We start from the raw sequence: 14351 nt of genomic DNA, 5'->3' as shown, positions 1-14351 counted from the left end.
GCTGGAGTGTAGTGGTTCGGTCTTGGCTCACGGCCACCTTTCCCTCCTGGGTTCAAGCAATTCTCCTGCCTCAGCTTCCTGAGTATCTGGGATTACAGGCACATGCCACCATGCCTGGCTAATTTTGTATTTTTAGTAGAGACAGGGTTTTGCCATGTTGGCCAGACTGGTCTCGAACTCCTGACCTCAAGTGATTCTCCCACCTCAGCTTCCCAAAGTGCTGGGATTACAGGTGTGAACCACTGCCCTGGGCTTTTGAGTTCTTTTTTAGTCCAAAATTTTTTCTTAAATTATATCCCTGTAGAATGGCTTGAAGTAATCCTAATTAGTCATCTTTTTCTTTAAGAGAACCTAGAAACAAAATTGATAGTCAATACAGACTTGTTTTACTGTCCATTTACTTTATCCACCAGAAGATCCATAGTTATTATAAAATACTAATAAAATTAATATATATTCTTCCTATGTCTAAAACAATTTATAATTATTGTATATAATATGACTCTATTGAAAATATTCTAAGCTTTCTTTCTTCCTGTTTGTGACTCAAACAGCAACTGAAACAAAATGTCTAACAAAATTAAAGAAAAACATTTGTAAAGCATTTAGAAAAGTACTTGCACATAGTAAGCACCAAATGTATCAAATAATGAAAATACGTTAACACCGAGATGACCTTTTATTTTTTCTAAAAGGGATGGGGTATATATGTATTTATTTGTGTTTGTTGGAATAAAAAGCTGTACCTGTAGTAAAGCATACAAGTTTGTTAAGAATTCATAGTTTCCATGGTTGTGGGGAAATATATTCATGTAGGGATAGGAATAGGAAATATTATATCTTTCACTTTACTCTTTCCACTTATTCAATTATTATATTATAGCATCAACTTAGACTTCTGGAAGCCCAAAAAAGAAACCAGGAAGTGGTTCTACGTCGCAAAACTGAAGAGGTACAGTAAGCAAGCTATTTGGAATAAACATTCTGACTTTGCGATAAATGATGTATTTATATAGACTGAGAGAATGAGTCAACCTCTGTTGCAATTTCAGGTTACAGCTCTTCGTCGGCAAGTAAGACCCATGTCAGATAAAGTGGCTGGGAAAGTTACTCGGAAGCTGAGTTCATCTGATGCCCCTGCTCTGGACATGGGTTCCAGTGTAGCTGCTGTTGAAACGGATGCATCAAGGACAGGAGCCCAGCAGAAAATGAGAATTCCTGTGGCGAGAGTCCAGGCCTTACCAACGTCTGCAACAAATGGAACTAGGTCTACATAAATCTGTTCCTAGTGACGTAATCTTTGTGGCCATTAATACTGAATGTTTGAATGGCTCATTATTTGGCAGTGCACAATTAAATAAGTGCATAAGTAATTATGTTTGTCTGTTTTATATGATTATAGGAAAAAATATCAGAGAAAAGGATTGACTGGCCGAGTGTTTATTTCCAAGACAGCTCGCATGAAGTGGCAGCTCCTTGAGCGCAGGGTCACAGACATCATCATGCAGAAGATGACCATTTCCAATATGGAGGCAGATATGAATAGACTCCTCAAGGTGTGGAAAATAGAGAGTAGATATGCTGTCCCTTAGCTGACTGTTAATTTCACTCTTCCAATTTTGTTCCCTGGGTAAATTTAACACTTACCAAGATTTTTTTGGGTTTTGATTGTACTATGTATAAAGAGATGAACATAATTTCTTAAAATCCAACCTGCTTTCTCAATAGCAACGGGAGGAACTCACCAAAAGACGAGAGAAACTTTCAAAAAGAAGGGAGAAGATAGTCAAGGAGAATGGAGAGGGAGATAAAAATGTGGCTAACATCAGTGAAGAGATGGAGTCATTGACTGCTAATATAGATTACATCAATGACAGTATTTCTGATTGTCAAGCCAACATAATGCAGATGGAAGAAGCAAAGGTTTGTAATTTTTTTAAAAAAGTGTAATGGCTTAATGAAATGTATTTTTGTATTGTTTTTCATTCAAAGCACTTTAAGTTTTTATATGAAGATGTTTTCTATTTACTGGTTTAATCTAATGCTTTGGTTTTACATGTATAGCACCCCCTGCTTGCTTTTCAGATTTCTCTGCTGCTTGTGTGATAATATTTGTTATTTATATATATAAAACACATGGGTCATTTTTACATCCTGTCTTGAATTCTTAACTCCTTACATGTGTCTTATCTTTTCAACTAAACTATATGTTTCTTGAGGTAGGGATCACGTATTGCACTGTTTTGAGCAGTCTCATTAGCTAACCCAATATCAGGAAATAAATACATGAATCCATAGGCTTTTGTCTTCTATTTTCAGCTCAAAGTGATGGTCATAATGTTATGCTGATTTTATACAGGAAGAAGGTGAGACATTAGATGTTACTGCAGTCATTAATGCCTGCACCCTTACAGAAGCCCGATACCTGCTAGATCACTTCCTGTCAATGGGCATCAATAAGGTAAGATATAACCACATTATTACTGAAAACCTAAGTTTTGACTGATTCATTGTAGTTTTATTTATCCTTCTGTAGTAACCCTTCACTTAGTAATAAGGAAGAAGATTCTTTGTAATTGGAAAGCATTTCTTTACCTTTCTTTAGAGTCAGGAAGAATGAGAAATATTTAGATCAATTTCATTAGTGTGTCACCTGTTATGCTTGTTTATTAGAACAGATAAACAACTTAAAGAAGAAATAATTCCCCATTTGCTTTAACAAGGGAAAAGTTAGGAAAAAATTCTCATGATGCAAACAAATTTGGTATCATAACTAGTTTAACATTGATTCTTTACAGATCAGAAGCAAATCAGAAAAGAAAAAGTAATTTAATCATTCTCTTGTTTTGACTGTAAATGCTCTAATTTGTCACCTGTAAGAAAACTCTGCCCAAATGTTGGAGGTGATAATGGTTTCTGACTCACTTTTTTTTTTCCATGTTGGGACTGTTAGACTCTTTATGTTCTTACACCATCTCACTTAATTTTCACAATGTGCCAAGAGATAATTATTATCGATTTCATTTTGCATATGAGGAAGCTGAGAATACAGATGATAACATCTTGGACAGGTGAACTGGTCCATGATCACTAAGCCAGTTAGTGGAGGAGCTGGGATGAATCAAGGTCTATCTGATATCGAAGCCCATATGTCATATTCAATTGCCATTTGATACAGGTCTTTGTGTGGTAGATCCTGTTTCGTATGACCTGAGATCATTTTTTGTTGTGTTTCAGGGTCTTCAGGCCGCCCAGAAAGAGGCTCAAATTAAAGTACTGGAAGGTCGACTCAAACAAACGGAAATAACCAGTGCTACCCAAAACCAACTCTTATTCCATATGTTGAAAGAGAAGGCAGAATTAAATCCTGAGCTAGATGCTTTACTAGGCCATGCTTTACAAGGTAATTTGCTCTTGATTTTAGTTAAATGAATGGCATGGTAGCTTTGCTTTTTGAACACGGTATAGTATATCCCTTTCACCTATGGCTTGGCTGAATAGATGCTATATTTACTCATGCTTTTAATAATTATTCTTTCATTAATTTGCATGGTACATTTTGGTGAGGTAATTATTGTCATTCCAATAAATGATTACCAACTAAAAATGACTTACTTAACCTTATTAAGTAATTAGTTTTTATGGGTAAAGAAGACCAAGCAAGTTTTTGAATTGGTTATCTAAATTACTTAAAATATTAACCAAGTTTCATTACTTTACTCTATATCTCACTGCCTTAAAAATCAATGTATAAGTGTTTGCTATGGCATCTATTCTACATGTAAATGATACATAATCTTGTTTTATGTTGGAGTTTTTAACATTGGATCTGTTTTGATTGGAGTATTGCTTTTTGTTTCCTTTTTGCTATTATTTACACAGATCTAGATAGCGTACCATTAGGTAAGTATGTTTAGCTTTCTGTGTACCCTACAGCTGCATGAATTACTAATTGTTCATGTACACTAATTGTGGTACATCATATTTAAAAAATTTTTATTGGTGGTCAACTGGTTTTTGCATGATCTTTTTTGAAATGTATTCATGATCACAAACATACTAAGTCTTTATCTTTATTAAACATTCCTGATTATAAAATCCTCAGGTGTTTAAAGAAGTATGCTTTTGTTAGTTGTCTCTTTTATTATTTGAGCTTCAGTTGTGGCTCCAGTTTCATAAAGAAAGCTTTCTCTTTCTTATAGAAAAACATAAAATATATGTTCTGTTAAAATTTTTAAATGTATCCATTAATGTGCATCTATTGTTTTAACCTCATAAATAACTTTCTTCTGTATGTATCTTTGGTATATATATATTCTTATCTGTTTTATTTTTGTAAATTTAGGCACACGCTTTTAAATATTGTAAACTGAACAAAACTATCCAAAGGATTTTACTTGAACAGGTTGAAGCAATATTGGTCAGGCTGTTCAAATATCTGGAATTATAACTAGCATCCATTCCATGTGTTATCAAGCATGTTTCTTTGCCTCCTCCTTCCTCTGTCCTTCTCACTTTTCCTCTTCCTCTCTTCCCTCTCCTCCCCTGTCTGCCCTCCTCCTCTTCTTTTCTTCCTCCTCTTTTCTTTTCCTCCTCCTTCTTTCTTTCTTCCTCATCCTCCTCCTCTTTATCTTCCTTCTCCTTAATCTTTTTCCTCCTCCTCCTCCTCTTTGTTCTTCTTAGTGGCTCAATTCATAGTAATATATGCTCTCTTTTAACTCGAAAGAGAAATTATTTGATGTCTTTATGTGCAGAAGAATATTCAATTGCTAATTTGATGAGCAGTGTTACTTTTTTCCAAGTCAAACAAATTTCAATTTTCTATAGCTTGAAGAAGGGTCAGAAGCTGAGAGTAGGAACTCACTCAGCTAATGTAACCTATGACTCATGGCAGAAATTTGCCCTAGGGATGGGGCTCTCTCTAGACCAAATGAGCTAAAGAAAAAGCATGAAATGAGAAAGCAATTAAATTTAAATCCACAGAATATAGAAAGTCATAGGTACATTGCTTTAAAAATCATTTAGTTGTTCTCCAGTTTACCACAATCATTGGGCTGGATGCTAGGATTCAAAGATGAGTGAGATGCTGATCTTGTCCTTATGGTCTTGATTCCCTGCTGAGGAGGAGAGACTATGAACAGTTTATGATACATTGCAGTGAAGGCAATGATTGAGATCTGTACAGCAGTGGGAGCACAGAGTGGAACCACCTAACAAGAATGGAGGAGTTAATGAAGGCTTTCTGGAGGAGGTGACATTTGAGCTAAAACATAAGTGAGGAAAAAGAGGCAGGAAAAAGACAAAGTTGAATTGGGACCAGAGACTTGCTCCAGGCAGAGCAGAGGGGCAGCAAAACTAAGGCATCAGAATTTAGCCATACTTTTGTGTGCATGAGACCTACAAACAGGCTGATGCTCCAGAGCAGCAAGTTCATGACATGGAATGATAGAACTTAAGGCTAGAAGATGAGCCAGGGCCAGTGCCCCATGCTCACAGGGTTGTATATTTTGTAGCCTTTAAAGAACATCCTGATTTTTCACTACCTGTGTTGGGATCCCTAAAGTCACCACTATCATCAGAGATTTGCTAGAAGACTCACAGGGCTTAGCATATGGTCATATTCAAGACTAAGGTTTATGAGATCAATGTTCATAAGGGGGAAAGATACAGAGGGACTTTGGAGGAATCCATGTACAGGCATTCTTATCTCCCTTTCTCCCATGAGAGATCACACAGAGTGCTTTCTTTCCTCAGAAAAAAAAAAAAAAAAAAGGCAGCAATATTTGTGCAGTATTTATACCTAGGAAAGTCCAGGAGATGCTCAGTGCCCAAGGGTTTTACTGGGGGTAGTGTCATAAGTGCTTTCTGTCTGTCCAGACTTCCAGAAGGAAAGCAAGTGTTCAGCATAAGCCATATTATTTGCATGAAGTTTCTAGGGTACAGTGTGCCACTTTTATCGGTTAACAGTTGACTGAGGACACTCTGAGAGCTGTATTCAGATGTCAGCCAAAGTCCAATTTTCCAAGTAGGCCTTTCTAAGGACAGTAGTCTCAGGGCTGCAATGTTAACTTTTTAAATTTATAGCTAGTATACAGAAACCCTCTCTCTCTCTCTCTCTCTCTCTCTCTATATATATATATATATATATATATATATATATACACACACACACACACATACATACATATACACACATATGTATACACATATATGTGTGTGTGTGTATATATATATATGTATAACTTTTTAAAAGAATAACTTTAAAGGGTGACTTTTAAAAATCCAACTATTTGGTTAACTTCCAGTGAAGTGAGACTGTGAAGCTTTACAATGATACAGATTAGCTTTAGGGCATTTGTGAGTTTTGTTTTGTCTTTGGCTTTAAAGCTACTATGATAAGAAAAGAAGCTAACCTTGGGCTAGAGTTGTATTCTCAGAGTTGAGAGTACAACAGCGAGTTGATGATGTGTCCTACTGCTCAGATAACCATAATGCTTCAGACCAAACTTGGTCCTGAAGAGGGTCTGAGTTGCTCACCGTCTGGGTGGGATCCTCTGTGCTCTGGTCAAGCTGGTTATGTCAAGACACCATTATCTCTAAATAAGGCATATAGGCATAAGCAGGAGTTAAAAGCTTTTTACAAAGCAGTTGCATGATGTTTAATATTTAATTCCATCACACTCTGCAACAAAAATACTAGCACATCTTAGCCTGCTGTTAAAACCAATGGGAAAACAGAGGCCAGGTTTATCATTTCTTTATAACATAATTTTCTATATTATTGACTAATTCAGTACCTTACTACTCAGTTATCCTTTCTGTGAAGCAAGTCCTTGAGCCTCCCTCTAATGGGATACATATTGCTTCAAAATCACCATTTTTTTCACTTCAGAAAGTAAACTTTTTGTGTGAGTCCTAGATATGATTCCATTTTAGATAATAGTACCAAATACTACTGAACAGTGAGAAAGGAGAGGAACATTTGTAGAGAAAGAGGAATTAATTGACTAATATTGCCATAGTCTAACTGTATTATATAAAATTAAATTAAAAGATGATGAATCCTGTATATTTTTCATTAATATATATTGCTCTTAATTTTGTCTTTAGATTTATGGAATGATTTTATAATAAAATGTGTAGATTAAAATAAACTGCACCTATGTTAGGGACTTGCTGGCATTTTAAGTAGTTTACTTTCTGTGGCTATTTTATTTACTGACTTCCTAACAGTTTTATATGTTTAATTCTTCTCCCTTTTCACTAGTCCGCTACAGTTGTTCTGAAATAGCAGTGGTTTATTTGTATTAGTTTACAGAGCTGTTGCATGCAAACCTATTGTTTTCGTTTTCTGTGTTCATGTGAATGAGCTGCATGCTGATGTGTCACTTCTGAACACCCTCATACACACTTCTCTCTTTCTACATAAAGGCAACATATAAAAATTAAAAATGGAAAAATATTTAGGTACATTGGCATAACTGACAAAATGTAACAGCTATATTTACACTTTATGTAGTATTCTTTGTTGGCTCAGTACATTAAAGGAAGCTCATGTAGCATTTACTTTATATTTTTTAACAGTAGATTTTTGTATGTTTGGATGGTACAGGATAGATACATGACTCTGCAATATACATATGTACCCATCTTGTTCAGAAGGATGTTATTCTTCTATAGTTTACCACTCAAAATCATGGTTTTCCTATTTGAACATGTTTTCCTCATCCTAGAACACACAATCCAAGGAGATTTTTTAGAAATACTTTTCTACAATTTTGTCTATTTAGTTCAGCTGCTAAAACCATCATGCCCATATTGAGATATTGAGCTGTTGTTTATTACAGCATATGGATTTCAGTCACCATTCAAACTGTAATGTGTGGATAATGCATATGTTTTACATATTTTTTTTTTTTTTAGAAAATGTAGAGGATAGTACTGATGAGGATGCACCTTTAAACAGCCCAGGATCAGAAGGAAGGTAAGAAGGTCTTTGGAAACAATAAATTTGACTTCTTTACGTAATATTTTAAAAACTTTAATCTTGTTGTATCCAACAATTACCATAAAACAGGAATAATTCTCAATCTATTGGCCTAGTGAATCGATAGCACTAGAAACAGTAAATAGAAACCAAGTTATACTTAACCATCATAAATTTTAAAATAAAAATATTGACATATTTAAGGAACATAAATAAATTATTTTTACATTAATTCATTTTGACTTTAAATATTGTCTTTCTCTATTTCCCATAGAGATATACATTTTTTATAGTTGTTGATATAGAGGAGCTATAGCTTTCTATAGTAATTTTCCATTTAATCTTGCGCTTAATTATTTATTTGCATATAGTACACTGTCTTCAGATCTCATGAAGCTTTGTGGTGAAGTGAAACCTAAGAACAAGGTAAGGAGAACTAAAAGTATCAGGTAAACATGTTTTCCATCATTATTTGTTATCACTATTAAACACAGAAGTTCAGCTTTGACTTAATAGAGTACCACATGGATGTGATTTTACTATAGCTCTTCTTTATTTAGCTCTTTATTATATTTCCCTTTAAGTGGTAACTGAAAAAAAATTATGTTAAAAAAATTTCTCCTTGGTGGAAGTTGGACTTTACTGTAGTCTTATATTTTTCCCACTAGATAACATGATTATGGAGGGTGATTCTTAAGCTGCTGATTAACTAAATTGTAGACTCTGTAGTGGCATACAATATCAGTCATTTAGATTGGCAGGAGATTTTTGAAATTTTAGCATACTAGTGTGTTTTTAAGTGTTACTTCTTTGTTTAACTGTGTCTTGAGGTGGTTTTAATAATAATCCAATCTGTAATTATTATGTGTTAAAATTTATGAAGCTCTGATGCATATTGTAGGGTTTTTAAAAATTACATAAATGATACATACTGCTAAATGTGTGATATACCTATAGTATCAGATTGAGTGTAGTAGCATTTGATACTAGGTGATTTGACGAACAATCATATGATGTTTGAAAAAAAAGAATTCTTACAATGCTCATTAAATATTGTTGAGTGAATGGATGGAATCAGGACCTGAAATAATAATACTGTGCAATGGATAGTATATATCTAAGGTCCACAGTGGTTAATCAGGTAATGTAAATGACTAATTTAGCTGGATATACAATAACGAATGGGTCATCGTTATGATTACCTGGAGAGTACATGCCCCGTCTAAAAGGAAATAGCCATTATCAAGTTTTGCTCATTTTTGCCTTGTGGGAATATGGGCCTAAGGCTACCAGATCCTTTTTTTTTTTTGAGGATAATTCTTAAATATGGATTTTTATGTAGATCTCTCAGATTTTAAAACCCTGGCCAAGCCAATCAAAAAACATCTCCAGGCTCTTTGAGCTACTCGCTTGGCGACCTGTGGTTTGTATTTTATTATTCTAAGAGTCTAAACAGAGGTTACCAAAACTCAAAGAAAACATTCTGCTATGGTTTGGATCTAGTACTAAGCAAAGGAGAGAATCTCTTAAGGTAAATGTTATCTTTCAGGCCGTGAGAAAGCCTATTAAGTTATGTCGCTGTGGGACATTAGAGAGGTGTGAAGTGGTGGCCTAAAGGTCATCTCCTGAAAAAACCACCTGAGTTAAGAATTCCCAAGAAAAAAATCCTCTCTGCTCTAGGCTCTTGACTGTGGAGAGAATTAAGAGTGTAAAAAATGGCTGTGGGGCTTTCTCTTTTTAAACATTTTCTAAAGTGCTACCTGCTACTCCTTTTGAACTGTTAAGATGCCTGAAAAGGATCTCGTATTATTTCTTTTTCATTTATTGAAAAAAATGAAGTTGATTATATATTTTAAAATTGTATGTACCAGCACTGTGTTAAGAGCTGGGGCTACACAGATGAAAAAACAGGTTGGCTGCTTTCTAGAGGCTTATAATCTGGTAAACCACTTGCTTGATTATCTGTTAGTACTTTAGTGATATCAACAACTAACTGAGCAATAACTGGATAGTCACTTGGTTTTCAAGAGTAAGGAAAGGAATGCTTATAGTGAGTTTAGATTCTAAGACAATAACCTTTACTTGCCTCAGCAGGCTGCCCAAAGCTGATATTTGTTGGTGTTGTCTAGTGGACAGATTAAACATATATTTATATTTATGTTAAACATATATATTTATGTTTAACCTGTCCAATTAAGGCTCACAATAATTGAAAAAAATTATATTAAAAAAAGAAATTAAGTATGGGGAAAAGCAGCATTTAGTTGAGCCTCCCTGCAGTTATCTTTTGGTTTTGGTTTAATGTCTTTCTTCTTTTTTTTTTTTTTTTTGAGCTATATGTTGAGGGAGCTGGCTGCAAGTGACAGGAGAGCACAATAATGTTGGAGGCAGACTGCCTGGCTTTGAATCTGGCTTTGCCACTTACTAGCTGTATGATCTTGGACAAATTACTTAGCTGTTTTGTGCCTCAGTTTCTTCAATTGGGAATTGAGATAATGATATCACCTGTCTCCTGCTAATATAATAATGTGTTTAGAATAGTGCCTGGCAATATAAGTACAATACAAATGTTGGCTGTTATTTTGGCCTCTAAATGCTTTATCTAGCTGTAGCTCTGGCTTGTCACTATCTCACATGCTATGTTTGACACACCTTCCAGGAAAGGACACACTAAATGTTTTTATCTATTTCAAACTAATATAAATCTCTGTTCCCTAATCATCTTCTATGCAAAAGTTTGCTCCTGATTGCTTTTCCTTCCATTCTTTGATTAGGCCCGAAGGAGAACCACCACTCAGATGGAATTGCTGTATGCAGATAGCAGTGAACTAGCTTCAGACACTAGTACAGGAGATGCCTCCTTGCCTGGCCCACTTACACCTGTTGCAGAAGGGCAAGAGATTGGAATGAATGCAGAGACAAGTGGTACTTCTGCTAGGGAAAAAGAGCTCTCTTCCCCACCTGGCTTACCTTCTAAGATAGGCAGCATGTAAGTTTGGCCCAGCTACACTAACTTCTTTTCTTTTGGCTTTTTAAAAAGAGTATGCATGTTGCTAATTTCTCATTTCTATTATTTAAAATTTATGTAAATTTGATCCCTGGTTTTCCAAATAATTTGTTAGGTGTTGTCTCCCCTAATTTATTAGAGAGTTGAAATCATTTAAGATGAGATGTCCTTTGTTGACTTGCTTTGTCTTTTCTCCAAGTTTTAGGATCATTCTTAAGGGTTACAATTTTTATAAGGGCTGAGTTATGAATTACAGACAATACTTATATAGAAACACCTAAATTAAAGTTATACCCATAAAACCATATATAATTATTATATATAAACAGAAAGTTTAGACTCTTAAATTTGCTCTAAATTACCTGTATCCTAGTTCTAAGAGCGCCGTCAGGATAGTAAATCTTTGTGACTCTTTTAAAGAAAAAAGCAAATACCAATTACAACTTTAATACATTTGGAACTTTCTTATTTTTTACCTTGAAGCACATTGTACATCTGGGATGAGTGTATGCCCCCAAAAATAATTTTATTGGTGTTATTAAAGATTGAAGGAGGAAATAGTCTCTTTCCTATGATAATCTGAACAAAAAACCTTCTATTCCAAATAAATCTTGCTTAGACTATCAGTGGCTCATGTCTGTAATCCCAGACTTTGGGATGCAAAGGTGGGTGGATCATGGGGTCAGGAGTTCAAGACTAGCCTGGCCAAGATGGTGAAACCCTGTCTCTACTAAAAATACAAAAATTAGCACAGCATGGTGGTAGGTGCCTCTAATCCCAGCTACTCGGGAGGCTGAGGCAGGAGAATTGCTTGAACCTGGGTGGCAGAGGTGGCAGTAAGTCGAGATTGCACCACTGCACTCCAGCTTGGGTGGTAGAGTAGGACTCTTTCTCAGGGAAAAAAAAAGAAAAAAAAAAAAGAATATTTTAATTATTATCTTGAGAACAAGGAAAGATTTCCCTACATAGTCCTGTGTGTGTGTGCGTGTGTGTGTATATGTGCATGTGTGTATTTTGATAGTTATTTTAATGTTAGATTAGCCATTCACTGGTGAAAATTTTTAATGGCATTGTTCAAACTAACCCTTACATGTGATCTAGCAGATAATTTATGGAATGAATACATCTCTGCACTCAGAAATATTGCCCCACCCCCAAAAGTGGCACACACTTTATGAGTCTGTAAATAACACAGAATAACAAACTTTCCACCCTTGAATAGCTATTTCCCATAATATTCTTCATTTTATGAGTATATTTCTATTGTTTTCCATTGAGTAATCCCATCTGCTACCTTCTGTTCCAGAATTAATTTTAATGATGACAGAACTTTCTTGCATGTGCTTGAGGTGGCCTATGTATTTAACCATTGGATCTGCTGTTAGAGATTGCTAACCAGTATAGTTTATGGCTTCAGTGCTTTGGTGATAAGATGAGAATAGAAGAAATGCTTTTGGTGAAGGTAGTGATATAGAACTGAGGTCAGATGTTAGGAACTAGCATGTATTAGGTATTTAGTCTGTCAGATAAGTGACACTTTTGGAACTTCAGGACTAAATCTATGGCCTGGAATCCAGATTCAGGTAATCTTTTCTATTTGCCTTTCCACATTTAAAAAATGTATCCTTTATGACAGGTTGTGGAAAATATCTTTTGGCTTCTGTCTCTAACTTATTTTAAAGTTTTCATAAATTCACATGGTTATACTCATATATTTGCAATTCTTTACATATTGTGAGAGTTTGGTCACTCATTTGGTACAATAACTCTTATAAACCATTACTGCATAACTTTTACTCAAGTTATTATAATTTAAATGATGCAGCATTTCTAAAATGTGATTTCCTGATTAGAAAAATCAAGCACACAAAATCTAACTACATTTAGTTTTCACTTTTAGATAGGAGTCATGTAAACCCATTCTGGAAGACTTTCTTTTTAAATGACTTTCTATTTAATACCTTAGTGTTTTTTTTTCCCCCAAGACATTTTTGTTGTTGTTGTTGAGATGGAGTCTAGCTCTGTAGCCAGGCTGGAGTGCAGTGGCACAATCTCGGCTCACTGCAACCTCCACCTCCCAGGTTCAAGAGATTCTCCTGCCTCCGCCGCAGCTGGGATTACAGGCATGTGCCACCACACCCACCTAATTTTTGTATTTTTAGTAGGGATGGCATTTCACCACGTAACCCAGGATGGTCTCGATCTCCTAACCTCATGATCTGCTCACCTCAGCCTCCCACAGTGCTTGGATTACAGGTGTGAGCCACTATGCCCAGCCGACTTTTTTTTTTTTTTTTTTTGAGATGGAGTCTCACTCTGTCGCCCAGGCTGGAGTGCCATGATTTCAGCTCACAGCTGCCTCTGCCTCCTGGATTCAAGTGACTCTCCTGCCTCAACCTCCCAAGTAGCTGGGATTACAGGTGCCTGCTACCATACCAAGCGAATATTTGTATTTTTAGTAGAGACAAGGTTTCACCATGTTTTCCAGGCTGTTCTTGAACTCCTGACCTCAAGTGATCCGCCCACCTTGGTCTCCCAAAGTGCTGGGATTACAGGTGTGAGCCACCATGCCCGACCCAGCCTTTTAATTTTTTTAGTTAAAATTCATAACCACCATATGCAAAAATTATTTTCTTAAATTTTTAATTATAAGCAGCCATTTGACATTAAAAACATTTAAGGCAAGAATACTTTTACTACTAAAATATACATAGATACAAATTAAATACTAGTTAAGTAAATTCATTATGTATTTTTTTATGTGTGTGATTACCTATAGGACTATTTTGTGATTGTGTCTCAATATTAATTCATTAAATCTCATTGTTTCTCATATTCTAATATTTTTCTTCATTCAAAACTATAATTTTTCTTCATCTGAAACAATTACCAATGAAATTAAAACACATTTAAAATATTTGTTATAGCTATTTGGCAGTATATCATTGATATTTATATTCAAAGATAATAAGTTATGTATTTAATAAGATCACCAATTTAAAAATTATAGTTGTTGAGCTTCCATCAACTAAAAATAACTCATGTAACATTTTCCTGTCCTAGTTCTTTTTTTTTGTTTGTTTTCAAGTAATAATCTTTCTCAGGTTCCAGTTATTAACCTATGACAAATTTTAGATTCAATATGTACCAAAGTTATATGTGTAAATTTAGAATTAGGTAATTAATTAATCTTCTTTTACTTTAGTTCCAGGCAGTCATCTCTATCAGAGAAAAAAATTCCAGAGCCTTCTCCTGTAACAAGGAGAAAGGCATATGAGAAAGCAGAAAAATCAAAGGCCAAAGAACAAAAGCAGTAAGTGACTAATGTTTTCTTTTTTTTTTCTTTTTTTTTTTTTT

At 35.0% G+C, this 14351-nt stretch overlaps 1 protein-coding gene across 14 annotated transcripts in view; it reads left to right on the top strand.

The window, feature by feature from the left end:
- The window catches only part of KIF21A (kinesin family member 21A), a 152836-nt gene that overhangs the window by 110973 nt on the left and 27512 nt on the right, over positions 1 to 14351 (top strand). For 11 of the 14 annotated variants that reach the window (XM_017512764.1, XM_017512757.1, XM_017512756.1 and 8 more), the window contains 11 exons: positions 884 to 952; positions 1053 to 1267; positions 1403 to 1556; positions 1729 to 1923; positions 2360 to 2461; positions 3238 to 3403; positions 3883 to 3903; positions 7924 to 7984; positions 8359 to 8413; positions 10762 to 10976; positions 14200 to 14307. In XM_017512764.1, coding sequence (XP_017368253.1) covers positions 884 to 952; positions 1053 to 1267; positions 1403 to 1556; positions 1729 to 1923; positions 2360 to 2461; positions 3238 to 3403; positions 3883 to 3903; positions 7924 to 7984; positions 8359 to 8413; positions 10762 to 10976; positions 14200 to 14307 — 1361 coding nt within the window. The remainder of the gene's footprint in view (positions 1 to 883; positions 953 to 1052; positions 1268 to 1402; positions 1557 to 1728; positions 1924 to 2359; positions 2462 to 3237; positions 3404 to 3882; positions 3904 to 7923; positions 7985 to 8358; positions 8414 to 10761; positions 10977 to 14199; positions 14308 to 14351) is intronic. The other 3 variants (XM_017512759.1, XM_037732875.1, XM_017512754.1) reach the window with 1 other exon arrangement.

Source organism: Cebus imitator, unplaced genomic scaffold, assembly GCF_001604975.1.
Source record: "Cebus imitator isolate Cc_AM_T3 unplaced genomic scaffold, Cebus_imitator-1.0 Scaffold477, whole genome shotgun sequence".
Classification (NCBI taxonomy): Eukaryota; Metazoa; Chordata; class Mammalia; order Primates; family Cebidae; genus Cebus; species Cebus imitator.
This window is presented reverse-complemented; position numbering and strand designations above follow the sequence as displayed.